Below are 14,875 nucleotides of genomic sequence, written 5' to 3' on the forward strand. Positions count from 1 at the left end.
TTTGGTGTATGGAATGATTGTAAGGTGTACATTTCCAATTGACAGGTATCATCTGACCTTGACCCCATTTCCTTGGTTCAGTGATCAAAGTTAAGTTTTTGAGTTTTGTTCTTTTTTTGTAATATTATATGCAATAGGTCAAGTATATTTGGTGTATGGAAATATCTTATGATGTACATGTCAGTCTCGCAAGTTTTATTTGACCTTGACCTCATTTTCACGGTTCATTGCTCAGTGTTAAGTTTTTGTGTTTTGGTCTGTTTTGGTTACTTAAACTATAAGCAATAGGTCAACTATATTTGTTGTATGGAAGAATTGTAAGCTGTACATGTCTGCCTGGCATGGTTCATCTGACCATGACCTCATTTTGATGGTTCATTTGTCAATGTTTAGTTTTCTTGGTTTAGTCTGTTTCTTAGAAAATACAAGCAATAGGTCAACTATATTAAGGGTATTGAATGATTGTAAGGTGTATATGTATTTCTCGTTTTGGTCATATGACCTTGACCTCATTTTCTTGGACATGATCCAATAAATGAGGTCAAGGTCATATGATCCGCCACTGTCATGTTAAGTTTATAGTTGTAGTAAAGCTTTATATTTAGAACTATCAACATAATATCAATAGTTAGTAAAGAAGGCGAGACTTTTCAGCGTGCATGTGCACTCTTGTTTGGAATTAGGAATTATGCCTTTGAACTTTGTGCATATCCACAAGAAAATTGTATCAGTTGGCTTTTGAAGGAGTTATGCGTCTTTGAACTTAATAATATGTTGAGATTTTGCTTGCTAAGTGACAATGTCGGGCTGTGGGGTATGTGAGCCTGCTCACAAAGGTTCTTTAATTAGACAAAATCAATGCATGAAAAATTATTACACCAGGGTTTTCGATATCATAAACTAGTCAAAACATTTATTAAATTTTATCATCGGTATAAGGACATCATTCGTAAATATAACTCAACATGCAGACATCTTATTTACGTTCTGGTATTTCACATCCAATCTTTTATGGTAATATTCTTTACAAAGCACAAAAATGTCAGTATTCACCTCAAAAGCTAACAAAACCTTTAAACAGACTTATTAAGAAGGGATATAGTTACGATACTGTTGTCAGGTCATTAAAGATTGCATATTTTGGCTTTAATATTGATTCACTTATAGGGTCTTTGCCACGGAATTAAACAAATTTATTCTTAAACCAGTTGTTGGCATGACACGGGTTATGTTCTTCTCATATATTTTATAATGGTATAATACTAAACCCCTAACAGGAGGGACTGTGCCTGATATTCATATGATGAAGACATAATCTTTCAATCAGTTTAATTGAGGTCTGGAGCTGGCATGTCAGTAACTGCTAGTAGTCTGTTGTTATTTATGTATTATTGTCATTTTGTTTATTTTCTTTTGTTTCCTATTCTGACATCGGACTCGGGCTTCTCTTAAACTGAGTTTTACTGTGCGTACTGTTGTACGTTTGTTTTTTCTACATTGGCTAGAGGTATAGGGGGAGGGTTGAGATCTCAAAAAACATGTTTAACCCCGCCGCATTTTTGCGCCTGTCCCAAGTCAGGAGCCTCTGGCCTTTGTTAGTCTTGTATCATTTTTAATTTTAGTTTCTTGTGTATAATTTGGAGTTTAGTATGGCGTCCATTATCACTGAACTAGTATACATATTTGTTTAGGGGCCAGCTGAAGGACGCCTCCGGGTGCGGGAGTTTCTCGTTGCATTGAAGACCCATTGGTGACCTTCGGTTGTTGTCTGCTCTATGGTCGGGTTGTTGTCTCTTTGACACATTCCCCATTTCCATTCTCAATTTTATTGTCTGTGCTTCCAAGATACAGTCTGTATGCATTGTCTTTTGTTGTAAGTTAAATTAAGTTTATGTATTGTTCGTGGTACTTAGTCTATATACATTGTTTATATGCTTTGACTATGATTCTAAGATACAGTTTCTGTTGTCGGTATATCTCAGATTTAGTCGGTATACACTGTCTATGGATCAGATATAAAGTATGTATGCATTGTAAGTTGTTCTAAGTTGAAGATACAGTTGTATGTTTTGCTTGTTACTGCAAGATAAAGTGTGTGCATTGCCTGTGGTTCTTAAACAGTCTGTATGCATTTTTTGTATGCTTTGTCTATGGGTCTAATTTTTACATACAGTCTGTATAAAAACTGTATCTCTGACCCATATAAATTGTCAAAATAACCTTTGGTTCTAAAATGCATTTTGTATGGTTGCCTGAATGCTTAGTATATATTGGTTTCGATATATGGTCTGTATGTATTGTATAGATCTTATATATATATTATCTATACGTATATATTTTCTGTATACGTATTTTCCATGTTTAGATGATGCAATGAAAATAAGAAGATATGTGGTATGATTGCCAATGAGAAAAGGTAGTAAACTATCCACCGAAGACAAACGAACGTGAATCAACAATGAGTAACCATACGTATACATGTACTAATATAGACTGTAGTACTCCTATGCAATGATGTAGAATGTTATTAAAACCCATTCCTGACTAGATGTGACGAAAAACGAAAACTAACAGCCCGAGTAATGCTGAAACAATAAACGTAAAACCAATATCAAAAACAGCAACCAACAACAACCACTGAATTAAAGACTACTTACTGACTTGGGAAAGGTACACACATAATGTGGCGGGTACAACGTTTCCATGATCACAAAAAGCATATCAACAGTCGATAATGTGTGTGTGGCTAAAAAAGGAAACAACAGATGAAAGTATAATGTAACCCATCCTCAGGGGTTAACATGCAATGCAGAACTTGTATAAACAGTCGATATAGAGTATACTTGTATGTCCATACCTACCGTCAGTGGTTACCATATAGTACAGAACTTATATCTACAGTATATATACAGTATATAGAGTATAACGTTATGCCCATACCAACCCTCAGTAGTTACCAAATATATTACAGTACTTATATCTACAGTCTATATAGAGTATACCGGTATGTCCATACCAACCCTCAGTGGTTACAATATATCACAGTACTTGTATCTACAGTTTATATAGAGTATACCGTTATGTCCATACCAAATCTCAGTAGTTACCAAATATATAACAGTTCTTGTATCTACAGTCTATTTAAAGTATATCGTTATAACCATACCTACTCTCAGTGGTTACCATATATAACAGTACTTGTATCTTCAGTCTCTATAGAGTATACCGTCATATCCAAACACCCTCTGTGGTAACCATATAATATAGTACTATGCACTGTCTATTAACAGCATTTATTCATACCTACCGTCGGTGGTTAACATACAATACAGTGCTCCATTACACAGTCTATCAACAGTATTTTTCTATACCTACCGTCGGTGGTTAACATACCATATAGTACTCTTATATACCGTCTATCAACAGTATATGTCTATACCTACCGTCGGTAGTTAACATACCATATAGTACTCTTATATACCGTCTATCGACAGTATATGTCTATACCTACCGTCGGTGGTTAACATACCATATAGTACTCTTGTATACCGTCTATCAACAGTATATGTCTATACCTACCGTCGGTAGTTAACATACCATATAGTACTCTTATATACCGTCTATCGACAGTATATCTCTATACCTACCGTCGGTGGTTAACATACCGTATAGTACTCTTATATACCGTCTATCAACAGTATATGTCTATACCTACCGTCGGTGGTTAACATACAATATAGTACTCATATGCACTATCTATCAACAGTATATGTCTATACCTACCGTCGGTGGTTAACATACAATAAAGTACTCCTATATACCGTATATCAACAGTATTTGTCTATACCTACCGTCGGTGGTTAACACACAATACAGCGCTCCATTACACAGTCTATCAACAGTATTTTTCTATACCTACCGTCGGTGGTTAACATACCATATAGTACTCTTATATACCGTCTATCAACAGTATATGTCTATACCTACCGTCGGTGGTTAACATACAATATAGTACTCATATGCACTATCTATCAACAGTATTTTTCTATACCTACCGTCGGTGGTTAACATACAATATAGTACTCCTATATACCGTATATCAACAGTATTTGTCTATACCTACCGTCGGTGGTTAACACACAATACAGTGCTCCATTACACAGTCTATCAACAGTATTTTTCTATACCTACCGTCGGTGGTTAACATACCATCTAGTACTCTTATATACCGTCTATCAACAGTATATGTCTATACCTACCGTCGGTAGTTAACATACCATATAGTACTCTTATATACCGTCTATCGACAGTATATGTCTATACCTACCGTCGGTGGTTAACATACCGTATAGTACTCTTATATACCGTCTATCAACAGTATATGTCTATACCTACCGTCGGTGGTTAACATACAATATAGTACTCATATGCACTATCTATCAACAGTATTTTTCTATACCTACCGTCGGTGGTTAACATACAATATAGTACTCCTATATACCGTATATCAACAGTATTTGTCTATACCTACCGTCGGTGGTTAACATACAATACAGTGCTCCATTACACAGTCTATCAACTGCCTTTAGGAAGCTAAAGGTGTAATACCACCATTGATTTTCCCCTTTTAGTCTTTGTTAAATTTGCACTTTTCAAAAAATTGTGCAGAATTTATCTTTGTTTAATATAAAGAAATACTTGGCATGAGTAAAGTTTTATCCTGTCCAGTACAATGGAAAAAATTTCACATTACATTTCATTGCATATAAGAAAATAACCATCACTGCAAGTAAACCAATCAAATCCCCCCCCTTTTTTAACCTGTGTACAAGCTTTAGTAACCATGTAACCTCAAGTTTCAAAAATATTCTATAGAAACTCCAAATAAAAAAATAATGGTGCTTTGAAATACCCAAGATATATGTTTATGACCCAGAAATGTTTTACTGCAATGAAATGTAGGATCAATTACCTACAACTGTCAAATTCAAGGGAATATTTTTTTTCGACCCATTTTCGTATGCAACCGGATGTGACGTACTATGATTTGGTGGTATTGGTACACCTAAATCCCTATGTTTTCTGGAATCTAAGGAGCACATTAATCCCTAATTTTAGATACAAACTCATAGACAAGTAACTTTTAGCTCAAAATAGTCTATATATATATTTATTTTTCTTTCGCCAAAAGTTCATTTCTGGAATTTATTTGGTTAGTTAAAGTAAACAATGACACCAAAAGCACTATTTTTTGTCAGAGTAGGGCTACTTTTACAAACGTTCTAAATTTTATGGAGTGAAATGGTCGTATCTGTTTATGCTTACCGTCGGATATAATACAATACAATAAAGTACTCCAATATGCAGTCTATAAACAGTATCTGGCATTAACTACCCCTTGCTTATATTTATTCGAAATTTAATTCATGTAGAAGCACCTACTTAAAATAATACCGATAATTTAATTTTAAACTCAACAATTCTAATTCCTTTTGCATCGAAAGGTATTAACATTACAAATATAATTTTACGATATTCATAAACAGTTTCATTTGTTTTAGTTTCTTAATTCTATTCAAATCCATGAGATGTCTTATTTTAGGTTACTGTTACCTAACGCTGAAATGCAGGTTTCCATCTGTAAACGGTAAAGTCCAAATTAAAGTTAGAATACTCGGGGTTTTTAAATTTGCTGGTAAAAATATTTCCAAAGGGGATATCCTTTTGGCTGTACGGGATGTATACATACGTGTCCAAATTAAAGTAAAATAATCGGCATTTTCAAATTTGCTGGTAAAATTATTTCCAAAGGGGGGTGTCCTTTTTGCTGTACAGGATGTATACATACGTATCCACGTTAAATAAGGGATACGTCTAATCGTTAGCTTCGAGTAGAGAGAGTGCAATGAAATCCGCAATTAGTGAACCCTATCAATAAACCGTTGAGGTATCCGGAGGTCGCCTCCGGCAAGACTAAAGTTCTTATCAATCCAAAAAAGGGGGACGATTCCAAAGATATATCCAAACAAACTATTAGCAAGTGGCAGTCCAAATTTCCGTTTTTATCTCACTTCACTCCGATTGACCGATTACAGGAACATTATATCCCTATTGTATTAATTGTTTAGTTCTCTCCCCGAACTTTGCTGAAATATTTGCCGCTGGACTGATGACAAACAACAATCAATCAATTTCCTGAGGTGCTTTTAAATCTAAATATCATATTATTTTTAATCTAACCAATTAAGTGTGGTCGGTAAATTATGTGCGTATATCAATTGCGCCAATTTTGAAAATATCGAAATATCATAGTTTATTTTTCATTTGCGCCAATTATCAATTTTTTATTTGCGCCAAATTAATTCAAACAGTTTAGATCTGATACATTTTAGATAATTACATTCACTTAGGTTAACCAAACGCAGCAGTTCAATGAGTACATGTCTATGTTATAGATACATGTATATAGATACATGTTAAGCTCATTGATTTAATTATAAAACACTTCTGTTACCCGAACATTTACTTTAATTTATGGATGTCATAAAGAAAATCCAGGCATTAATTTAATATATGTAAACATGATAATCAGATCTCTCAACGTGGCAGCAACCGTAACATAACATGAAAAGGGAAAAGAATGACTTTTTTTAATAAAAAGTATATGATATATTGTAGAGAAGATATCACAAGGGAAGACTTGTAAATATGCTTTGATGTCAAACTGTTACTATCTTATTTTATAAATTGCTTTTTTAAGTGTGATGTATACAGTTTTAGAACTTTTGCAATAAATTTATCCTGCTCAAAATTCCACTTCCTCTTCCCCGTTTCGGGTTAACAAGGGGCAGATGGCAGAAGGCCAGTAGGGATATTTTTGTTATTTTATCAATAAATTCTATACATCTTCTATGTCTCATGACTTGTGTTTACCTGTTAATTGGTGCAAATGAAATGAAGAAAAACAAATGGCACAAAGAAAAAAAGGCGCAAATGAAGTGCAGAGTGGACGCGGTTATCAAATATCAAACAAATTTAGATCATTTTTGAAAATGTAATTAAAAAAAATATTTTTCTTAAAACATAAATATATTTATTGTTTAAACATTCCGCTGATATGTCAACAGTTGCATAAGCATTTATTATGTATTTTGATTTTCGTTGCAAACGACTCATGCAATTGAAAGTTGATTACTGATAAACAGTATTGTAGTATTAGCTTTCGTACATTATAAAATCGTTAACTGTATGATCCTGTATGAACCCACTTCATTTCTTTATATTAATCGTGTATAAATGTTTCACATATAGGTCTTATTTGAACATTAAACAGTATGGAAACAATGAGTACATAGTATAACCAAATATGCATGCACAAAGCACGATTTATCATGCAAAATATGCTAAGTTTCTACTGTTACTGTATTGTACATAGCTCAATTCAATTCAATTCAATTCAATTTCAATTTCAATTTCATTTTTGTTTTTTCAATTTTCATCAAAAACATGATTTCTAACAATTAAAATAAACTAATGTGCTCTGACGATGACACACAGTAATTGCAACTACTTCCGGCATTTACACTCATGTTTTTATTTACATCGATGTCAATCATCCAGTAAAGATGAATATTCATTACTACCCTCGGTGGTTAACGTCCCTCGCTGGTTAACTTTAAGTGCCGATCGGGTTACATACTGAATGTGCACTGAGGAATTGCCACAATATAAATAGCTATAAAGAGAATTCTAAATATGTATAATTGTGTTTTCAATTTATCATTGATATGTTCGATAAACAATTTTCTATTCATATAAATTTGTTCAAATTACAAATATGTATTAAAACAACGTATACGGGGCAATGACAGGAAGACAGTGCAAAGTATCAAGATGCTATATATATACACATACAACAAATAATTTGCAAATTTTATGTAAAATTTTGCAGATAACAATAACTGCAGGTAACAATAAAAAATGATGTTATTGTTAGCTACAATTTCCGTATGAAATATGGTCCCTGCCCTGCTTTTCGGCAATTAGTCTCGGAAGTAACCCAGCCCCCTATCCACTAAAAATCAAATCAGGTTGATTTGTCATGAAATGTATGTTCCTTCATAATATAATTTTCAAGCGGAAGAAATATTCTGTAATATTTGTTTTCCACTGGAACAAATATTACAGAATTTGTCCCTTACCTGGGACTATTATACTAATAATAGTAATGAAGGAACTAATATTGCTTTTTCATGGAGATTTAATTTCTATTACTTACTATTGAAAAAATGGACAAATATCTAATGCATTTATGACTTTGGTTTAATCGCATCGTTAAAAAATACTAGTGTTATGCCATAGGTATTAATATGTCCGTCCATATTGTAAATCCACAGGCACTTGTCTCAGAAATTTTTTTTCCTATATACCTTAATATAACACAAGGTACTTAACTCGCAGTTTTGAAAAATGTCAGCCGGTCGCGAAATTCCGTTATATGCCGATTTCTCGGTTGTCAACCCCACTAAAACTTGTTATGTCGTAAATCTAAATTGATTTGTCTACACAATGGTGTATAACACGCCTACTTTTGTTGTCGGAATCATCCGTAGCAATCCTACCCAAGTATGTCAATCGTAATTATTTCGTCTACCGACGCCAAATTGTATTTCATATCTGGTATTTTTAAAGAAATTGATTACTTTCAGGCTGGTGAAAAGGGATTTAATTACCTACGATTTTGCAGTAAAACCCGCCCCTTAACCTGGGACAGTGGTGTAACAGTACAACATAGGAACGAACTATAAAACTCTATTATTTTGGTTTCAGGTGTCCCATTGACGTCTTTAACAGATGGGAGTTGTCTGTTCAGTTCTGCTTCCATGGCCCTCGTGGGTGACAACAGTCTTGTGACCGAACTCCGTGTCCGTACTTGCATTGAAATGCCATTAAACAGCGACAAGTATTCTAAGATTGATAATTATAAAAACATTCTCCTAGTCTCCCCAAGTTACAATAAGTCATGTATTGACTGTTCAAAACCCGGTGGGTTTTCTTCACAATGAACATTACACGCATTGAGCAATGTCACTGGAAACAATATTAGGGTTGTGTATCTTTTGATGTCTAACATTTTATAAATCATTACCTTCAGCATAAACTGTGATCCATTATTATCTGTCTTTCAAAACAGTATTCATATATTATTGTTAAAATTGAAACATTCATACTTGTTTTTGTGCTTTATTACAAATGTCTATTATCTGAATTTGCAAAATACTTTTTTCCTTCTTCCTGGTACGGGAAAGACTCCGGTGCCGGAGTGTGGAATATCCCGGAACTGTGGCGCTATGTACATGCAAATGGATGTCGAAAATTTTGTTATAAGATAAAAATATTTTCCACAGTTCAATTACAATTTAAAATAACATTAGTTGTAGCTTAATGTTAAACATATTCACATTATGTACAGTGGCTTAAATACACTAATTAATTAGCCAGACTAGAACCTCCAAATGTTAATTAAGGTGGAGATACCACCTTTGAAGGATTCTAGGGAGGGTGACATGCAAATTGTTTCTGGGAGATCGTTCCAGACAGCAATAGTATTTGGGAAAAAAGATGATTTAAAAAAGTCTTTATTTTTATATATATGTCGAAATTTATGTAGGCCTCTAGTTCGCCTTGTCTTTATTAAAAAAAATCAATGTGCATAACTTATTTCATCGACACAAAGTTGTCTCATGCCAATACAATATCTATATATTTTCCCCGGGCGCCTTTTCTTTTCCCCGGGCGCTTTTTAGTAGGTCCCTAATTGGAACCCCCCCCCCTTTATCCTGGGTTGGGAACCCCCTTTTAAAAATGGCTGGATCCGCCCCTGTGCTCACCCTACCATAAATGGATTTTGAAGGGGTCCACCGATTATTTATGATAGGAGCGACTACAATGTTTGTGTTGTAGACAAAACGAAAGTAGAAAGTTAATATTTCCCGCCAAATATTTTAGCTGATCTCGTTGTTTGCGAGATTTCGGAGCGTGCATGCACGACGGCCTTTGCAACGTTTTGCAGACAACACTAGTAATTATGCAAAAGTGTCCTTCTTGTCCCAAGTGCTGTAACTTTTATTCAACCAAAGGTAATAAATGCATAACATGACATTGACGAAATAAGCCGATTGCCGGTGAAGACATGAAAAAGGGGGAGGGTCTTGCTGTTTATTATTGTTCAGTTACAAATGCTCAGTACTCCAGGATAAGAATAAATGATGCTTTTGTTGGTTCTTGTGAAATAGGACAAAATTTCTTCTACATAGATTTTTAAATCGTTCTTCTTATTTTATAACATTTCATTGAAAAATTCACTAATATATTTGAAAAATTATCTGTGAAACCATATCTTTTATGATCCTTGTGATATAAATATTGTAAACTCTTTTGGGATTCTGTGTCCAGAACGATTTTCTGATGTGGCCGTCCTCAGAATCCCTTATCAAGCCCTAAATTACATTCAGAGAAATTTTTGCCAACTATACCTAACCTTGAATGGTTGCATTTTACGCCTACAGCACCATCCATACAAGGGAAGCAGGTAAGAATTGAATAGAAAACATCTCGGCCATGCAGAATCCATAGCACTTTCCTGTACATTTCCTAAGTCAGTATGCTTGTGTTATTAAGGTTCATGTGGACCCTTTGGCTAAAATGGCTGCGTTTTCACCTCAAAATTTACTCTTGAGCACAGACAAACCTGTGCATCTGGAAAAGTTTTAAGGCATAGCATGCCCTAGATAAATAAAATTCAAATACATTGTATGTTTTAGAAAATTTAAAACTCAACTGGATTTTGCAGTGCACTTTTTTTCGTCCCTGCAGAAGATGATAAAATTTGAGTTTGACTTGATATGGTCCACTCAGGTACACAGTTTAAATCACCAATTATTGTCAGGTATCTATTGTCCATCTATTGTCCATGTCAATTAATACAGTTCACTTCAATTATTACAAGTGGGGAAGTTCTCAAACCTCTTTCACAACTTAGTTTATTTTGGCATCTACACATTGCTACAGGAGGATTGAAAAAAAGTGCACTGCAAAATCCTGTAAAGTTTTCAATTTTCTAAAACATAAAATATATTTGAATTTTGTTTATCTAGGGTTTATCTAGGGCATGCTATGCCTTAAAACTTTTCCAGATACACAGGTTTGTCTGTACTCAGAGTAAATTTTGAGGTGAAAATGCAGCCATTTTAGCCAAAGGGTCCACATGAACCTTAAGTCACAATAAGCTGTATCAAGAATCGATTGTTCAATGACATAATTTACCTTAAAAAAACAACTCAAGATTGGCTATTAAAATTTTTAAAATACCTTACCTGAAACAATAGTTATAGATCCATTTTGTCAAAAACATAATTTTGTAGTTCTGTAGACGACCATGCATATTGTTTTTTCTCTGACCTGTGACGTTTCTCTAATTTGAATACTAAAAACTAAATAAAAAAATCCTAAAGGACAAATCCTATTTCCAGATAGTGCCTGTCAATGGCACCAGAAAATCGAGCTGTCGAAAAACTGGAGGACAAAGCAGTGCCTAATTTTGCTTTACCATATACATTTTCCCCCCAAAACTAAAATTATTTAAACTGTAGGCTCCTTTACAATACAGTAACAAAGCATTGTAAATTTTGGCTCCACATGCCCTAATTTAACAATCCACTACAATTTCCCGATTGAAAATGTCTTTAACATATCATGTATATCTTGAATCATATGCTTGACTCAATCATTATAATTCTGTTTACGTAAGCATTTGGTCTAAGTTGTTATTGTCCCCTGTGAAAGGTGTTGTTGTTAGGACAGAGAAATAATGGATGTTCAGTTTTCTTGTTTCCTTGTGAAATTTATTTCAAAGGTTTATATCAGCAATGTCTCGGACAAGTTTGAATCATTAGTGCTGATCAACTACTTTTATATGAGTTATCATGCAGAGATGCAGTTAATAGTCAACCCTGTCCGACATAGGAGGCCTAAGATTAGAAGCTCCGGCAAATGAAGTCTTAGTGTTAGACCCAATGACCGACAAATATTTTGACTGTTTTGGGCCGTCAGAAATGAAATTTCTGTTGGTCATAGGTACCTTGGCTTCTTCGAAACATTTATTTCTGGTAATAGGAAAACATGCTGATGTAAACAGATTTTGATCTTCCCTGTGTTTTTTTTCAATAAGCTTATGTCATGTGATCATAATTATTTTTGACTTTCTCTGGATTTATCATTACATAGGCATACCTAGTATGTCATTTTAGGCTTCAAATATTTTATTTTAAGTTGTGAGAAGTGCTCCTTTAAAGGAGGGATTTTCTAGAACAGAACAGAATATAGCATGAATGAAAGAAAATGAAAGTAAATTTCTAGTCAAAATATTGACTAGAAGCTTGTTTTCAACTTCTTTTTGATAGCTGAGGGATAGTTTTGATATGAGACTCAGCTGGTGTTATCAGGATGCCTTCCATGGACGCACTGGTTCATGCAATGGCGAGTCCAGACAGAAAACCATGCATCCAGGATGTGTATAGGCACCTACACGAGAACTTTTTTAATTCTACAAGCACGAGTTTTGTCTCCAAATGACTGATCAGTGGTGCATGAAGTAAAACAGTCGGAACAATAGAAGGCCAAATCAATTATGTAGTTGAAAAGCATTGAAAACCAAACGTTCTAACAAGGGACAACTAATGACCAGATTTATGTAAATAAAATTTAAAAAAAACAAGTATTATTTTAGTGTACAAAATTTATTTTTTTTATTTTAGTTAACTTAATGTGTGAATTAACACACATATTCATTTTGACATACTGTCTTTGTTTTTGATCTAATTGTTCTTGCAATAAGACAACTATCCATTAAGTTAAGTTGTCTTATTGGTAATAAAGGTAGTACAACATTCTCATTTATTTATTTGATGTTGCAGGACAATTTAAATTAAATGTGGTCTCAGTCATGAAACCACCCCATGGTCATATCCTTGAATAGGTTGTTCAAGTCAAGGTTTTAAGGCGTATCTTAATCCGACTGGGAACTATTAATTATTTTTTTTAAAAGTAGGTCTGGCAAACAGTTGATAGGACAGGCAAAACGGTCTAACATGCAGGACCTAATGTCTGAAAAAAAATTATCTGCATCTCTGGTTATGCCCTTTGGAAATATTGGTATTATGGAAAGTTGCATTGTAAGTACTCTCAAGTGTTCAGTTCCTGCTAGCTTTTTATCAAATCTATATCAGCCATGTCTCCAACAAGTTCATTAATCAGTGCCGATCAACTATTTTTTTAAAGAGTTATGCCCTTGGAAATGTTAATGACCTGGAAAATTGCATTGTAAGTGTCTCAAACTTAAATTTTTTGAAGGGTTGTTATGAAATTTATATCGAATTTTTATATCAGCAATGTACATGATGTATGGGACAAGTAGAAAATTACAGGTATTACAGGCTCCTGACTTTGGACAGGCAAATACAGAATGTGGCGGGGTTAAACATGCTGACTCTCCACCTAACCTGGGACATTGGTGTAACAGTCTAACATAAGAACAAACTATAAAAATCAGTTGAAAAAGGTTATTATCATGTGGCTTGTACCTTCTTCAAGTTTTGAAGGTATATATGTATACATGTATATAGGAATCAATCTGTCTGTCTGAACAATCTTTAGAGTACTTTGTCCAAATTAGACCAAGCATTGTAAACTTACAGATTATGATGTGTCAACATTGCAGCTCAATGAATTTTCTTCTCCATTCAGTATTTCTAGTAACTCCTTCTACTTGCTTTAATACTAAATGTTCTTTAAACAGTATCCTTACATGTAATTCACATTTTAGTAAAGCATTCTTGACTTTTGACAATTTTTAGAGTTATGCCCCTTCAATATCATAATTTTTTATAGTTATAGTATGTACCTTTTGACTTTCTAATTCATCTTGCAAAAATAAATTTCATCCACCCAGGTAATGGAGACCACAGAAAATGTTTTAACATTTTAAAAGGAAAATTCAATTTTGCATACTCCTGTTAAAAGGACAAGATCATATTTAACAGTCAAGCAACAAACTGAACACGGCCCAAGGATTGACTGGTATAGAAATACCACATCCCTGGACTTCTTTTGTTCCATCAAGTTAAACCCTAAAGTTGGGTGTCCAACAATACAAGCATTCTTGTTAATGTTAAAATATGAAAATAAACAATGAATGTTCAATAAAATATATATTATTAGATATTTATTCGACAAAAAGTTAAAAAAGGGATATTTGTCCACAGCAGACACTACTAGCTAAATGTTTGAACAAGAATATTTCACATTTCATATAAAAGAAAAAAATTGTCTGACAATATAAATATTTTCTACATATATTTCAGATGCACCGAAATTCAATAGAAATCCAGTATTACTTCATTGTGGACACACATTTTGTGCATCATGCCTCAACAAACTAGCCAGAGAAAACAAGACAAGTATTACATGTCCTACCTGTCAGGTATGTACAATCAATTATTTGCAGTAGATTATACATGCTGTACATGGATAAAAAATAAAAAAACAATTTTGTTTTGTATCCATAGAAATTTGTCTAATCAGTATGACAGGTCCAACAAGTGTCTAACATTTCTACACTTTAAAGTAGAATTAAAACAATCCTTAGAATCCAGTTGCATGTATTTGTACTTGTACAAGATGACCTGCTGTTCTATGTACATATAATTTTTCATATACTGTGGATTCATTTATTTTTCGTTCCTACCAATTTTGTGGATTTAAGAAAATCATATTTTTCGTGGATTTCTCTGATTTCATGGTTTTACAAACATCTGCA

The 14,875-nt window shown here is 33.7% G+C and overlaps 1 protein-coding gene across 1 annotated transcript in view; it reads left to right on the plus strand.

Annotated features, from left to right (window-relative positions):
* The first annotated feature begins 10,018 nt into the window (after window positions 1–10,018).
* LOC127725343 (RING finger protein 17-like) overlaps window positions 10,019–14,875 on the plus strand; it is a 69,935-nt gene continuing 65,078 nt past the window's right edge. The window contains exons 1-2 of the mRNA XM_052232274.1: window positions 10,019–10,139; window positions 14,421–14,539. Of these exons, the coding sequence (XP_052088234.1) occupies window positions 10,043–10,139; window positions 14,421–14,539 (216 nt within the window). The 5' untranslated portion in view covers window positions 10,019–10,042. The remainder of the gene's footprint in view (window positions 10,140–14,420; window positions 14,540–14,875) is intronic.

This window comes from Mytilus californianus, unplaced genomic scaffold (assembly GCF_021869535.1).
Source record: "Mytilus californianus isolate M0D057914Y unplaced genomic scaffold, xbMytCali1.0.p SCAF_15, whole genome shotgun sequence".
Classification (NCBI taxonomy): Eukaryota; Metazoa; Mollusca; class Bivalvia; order Mytilida; family Mytilidae; genus Mytilus; species Mytilus californianus.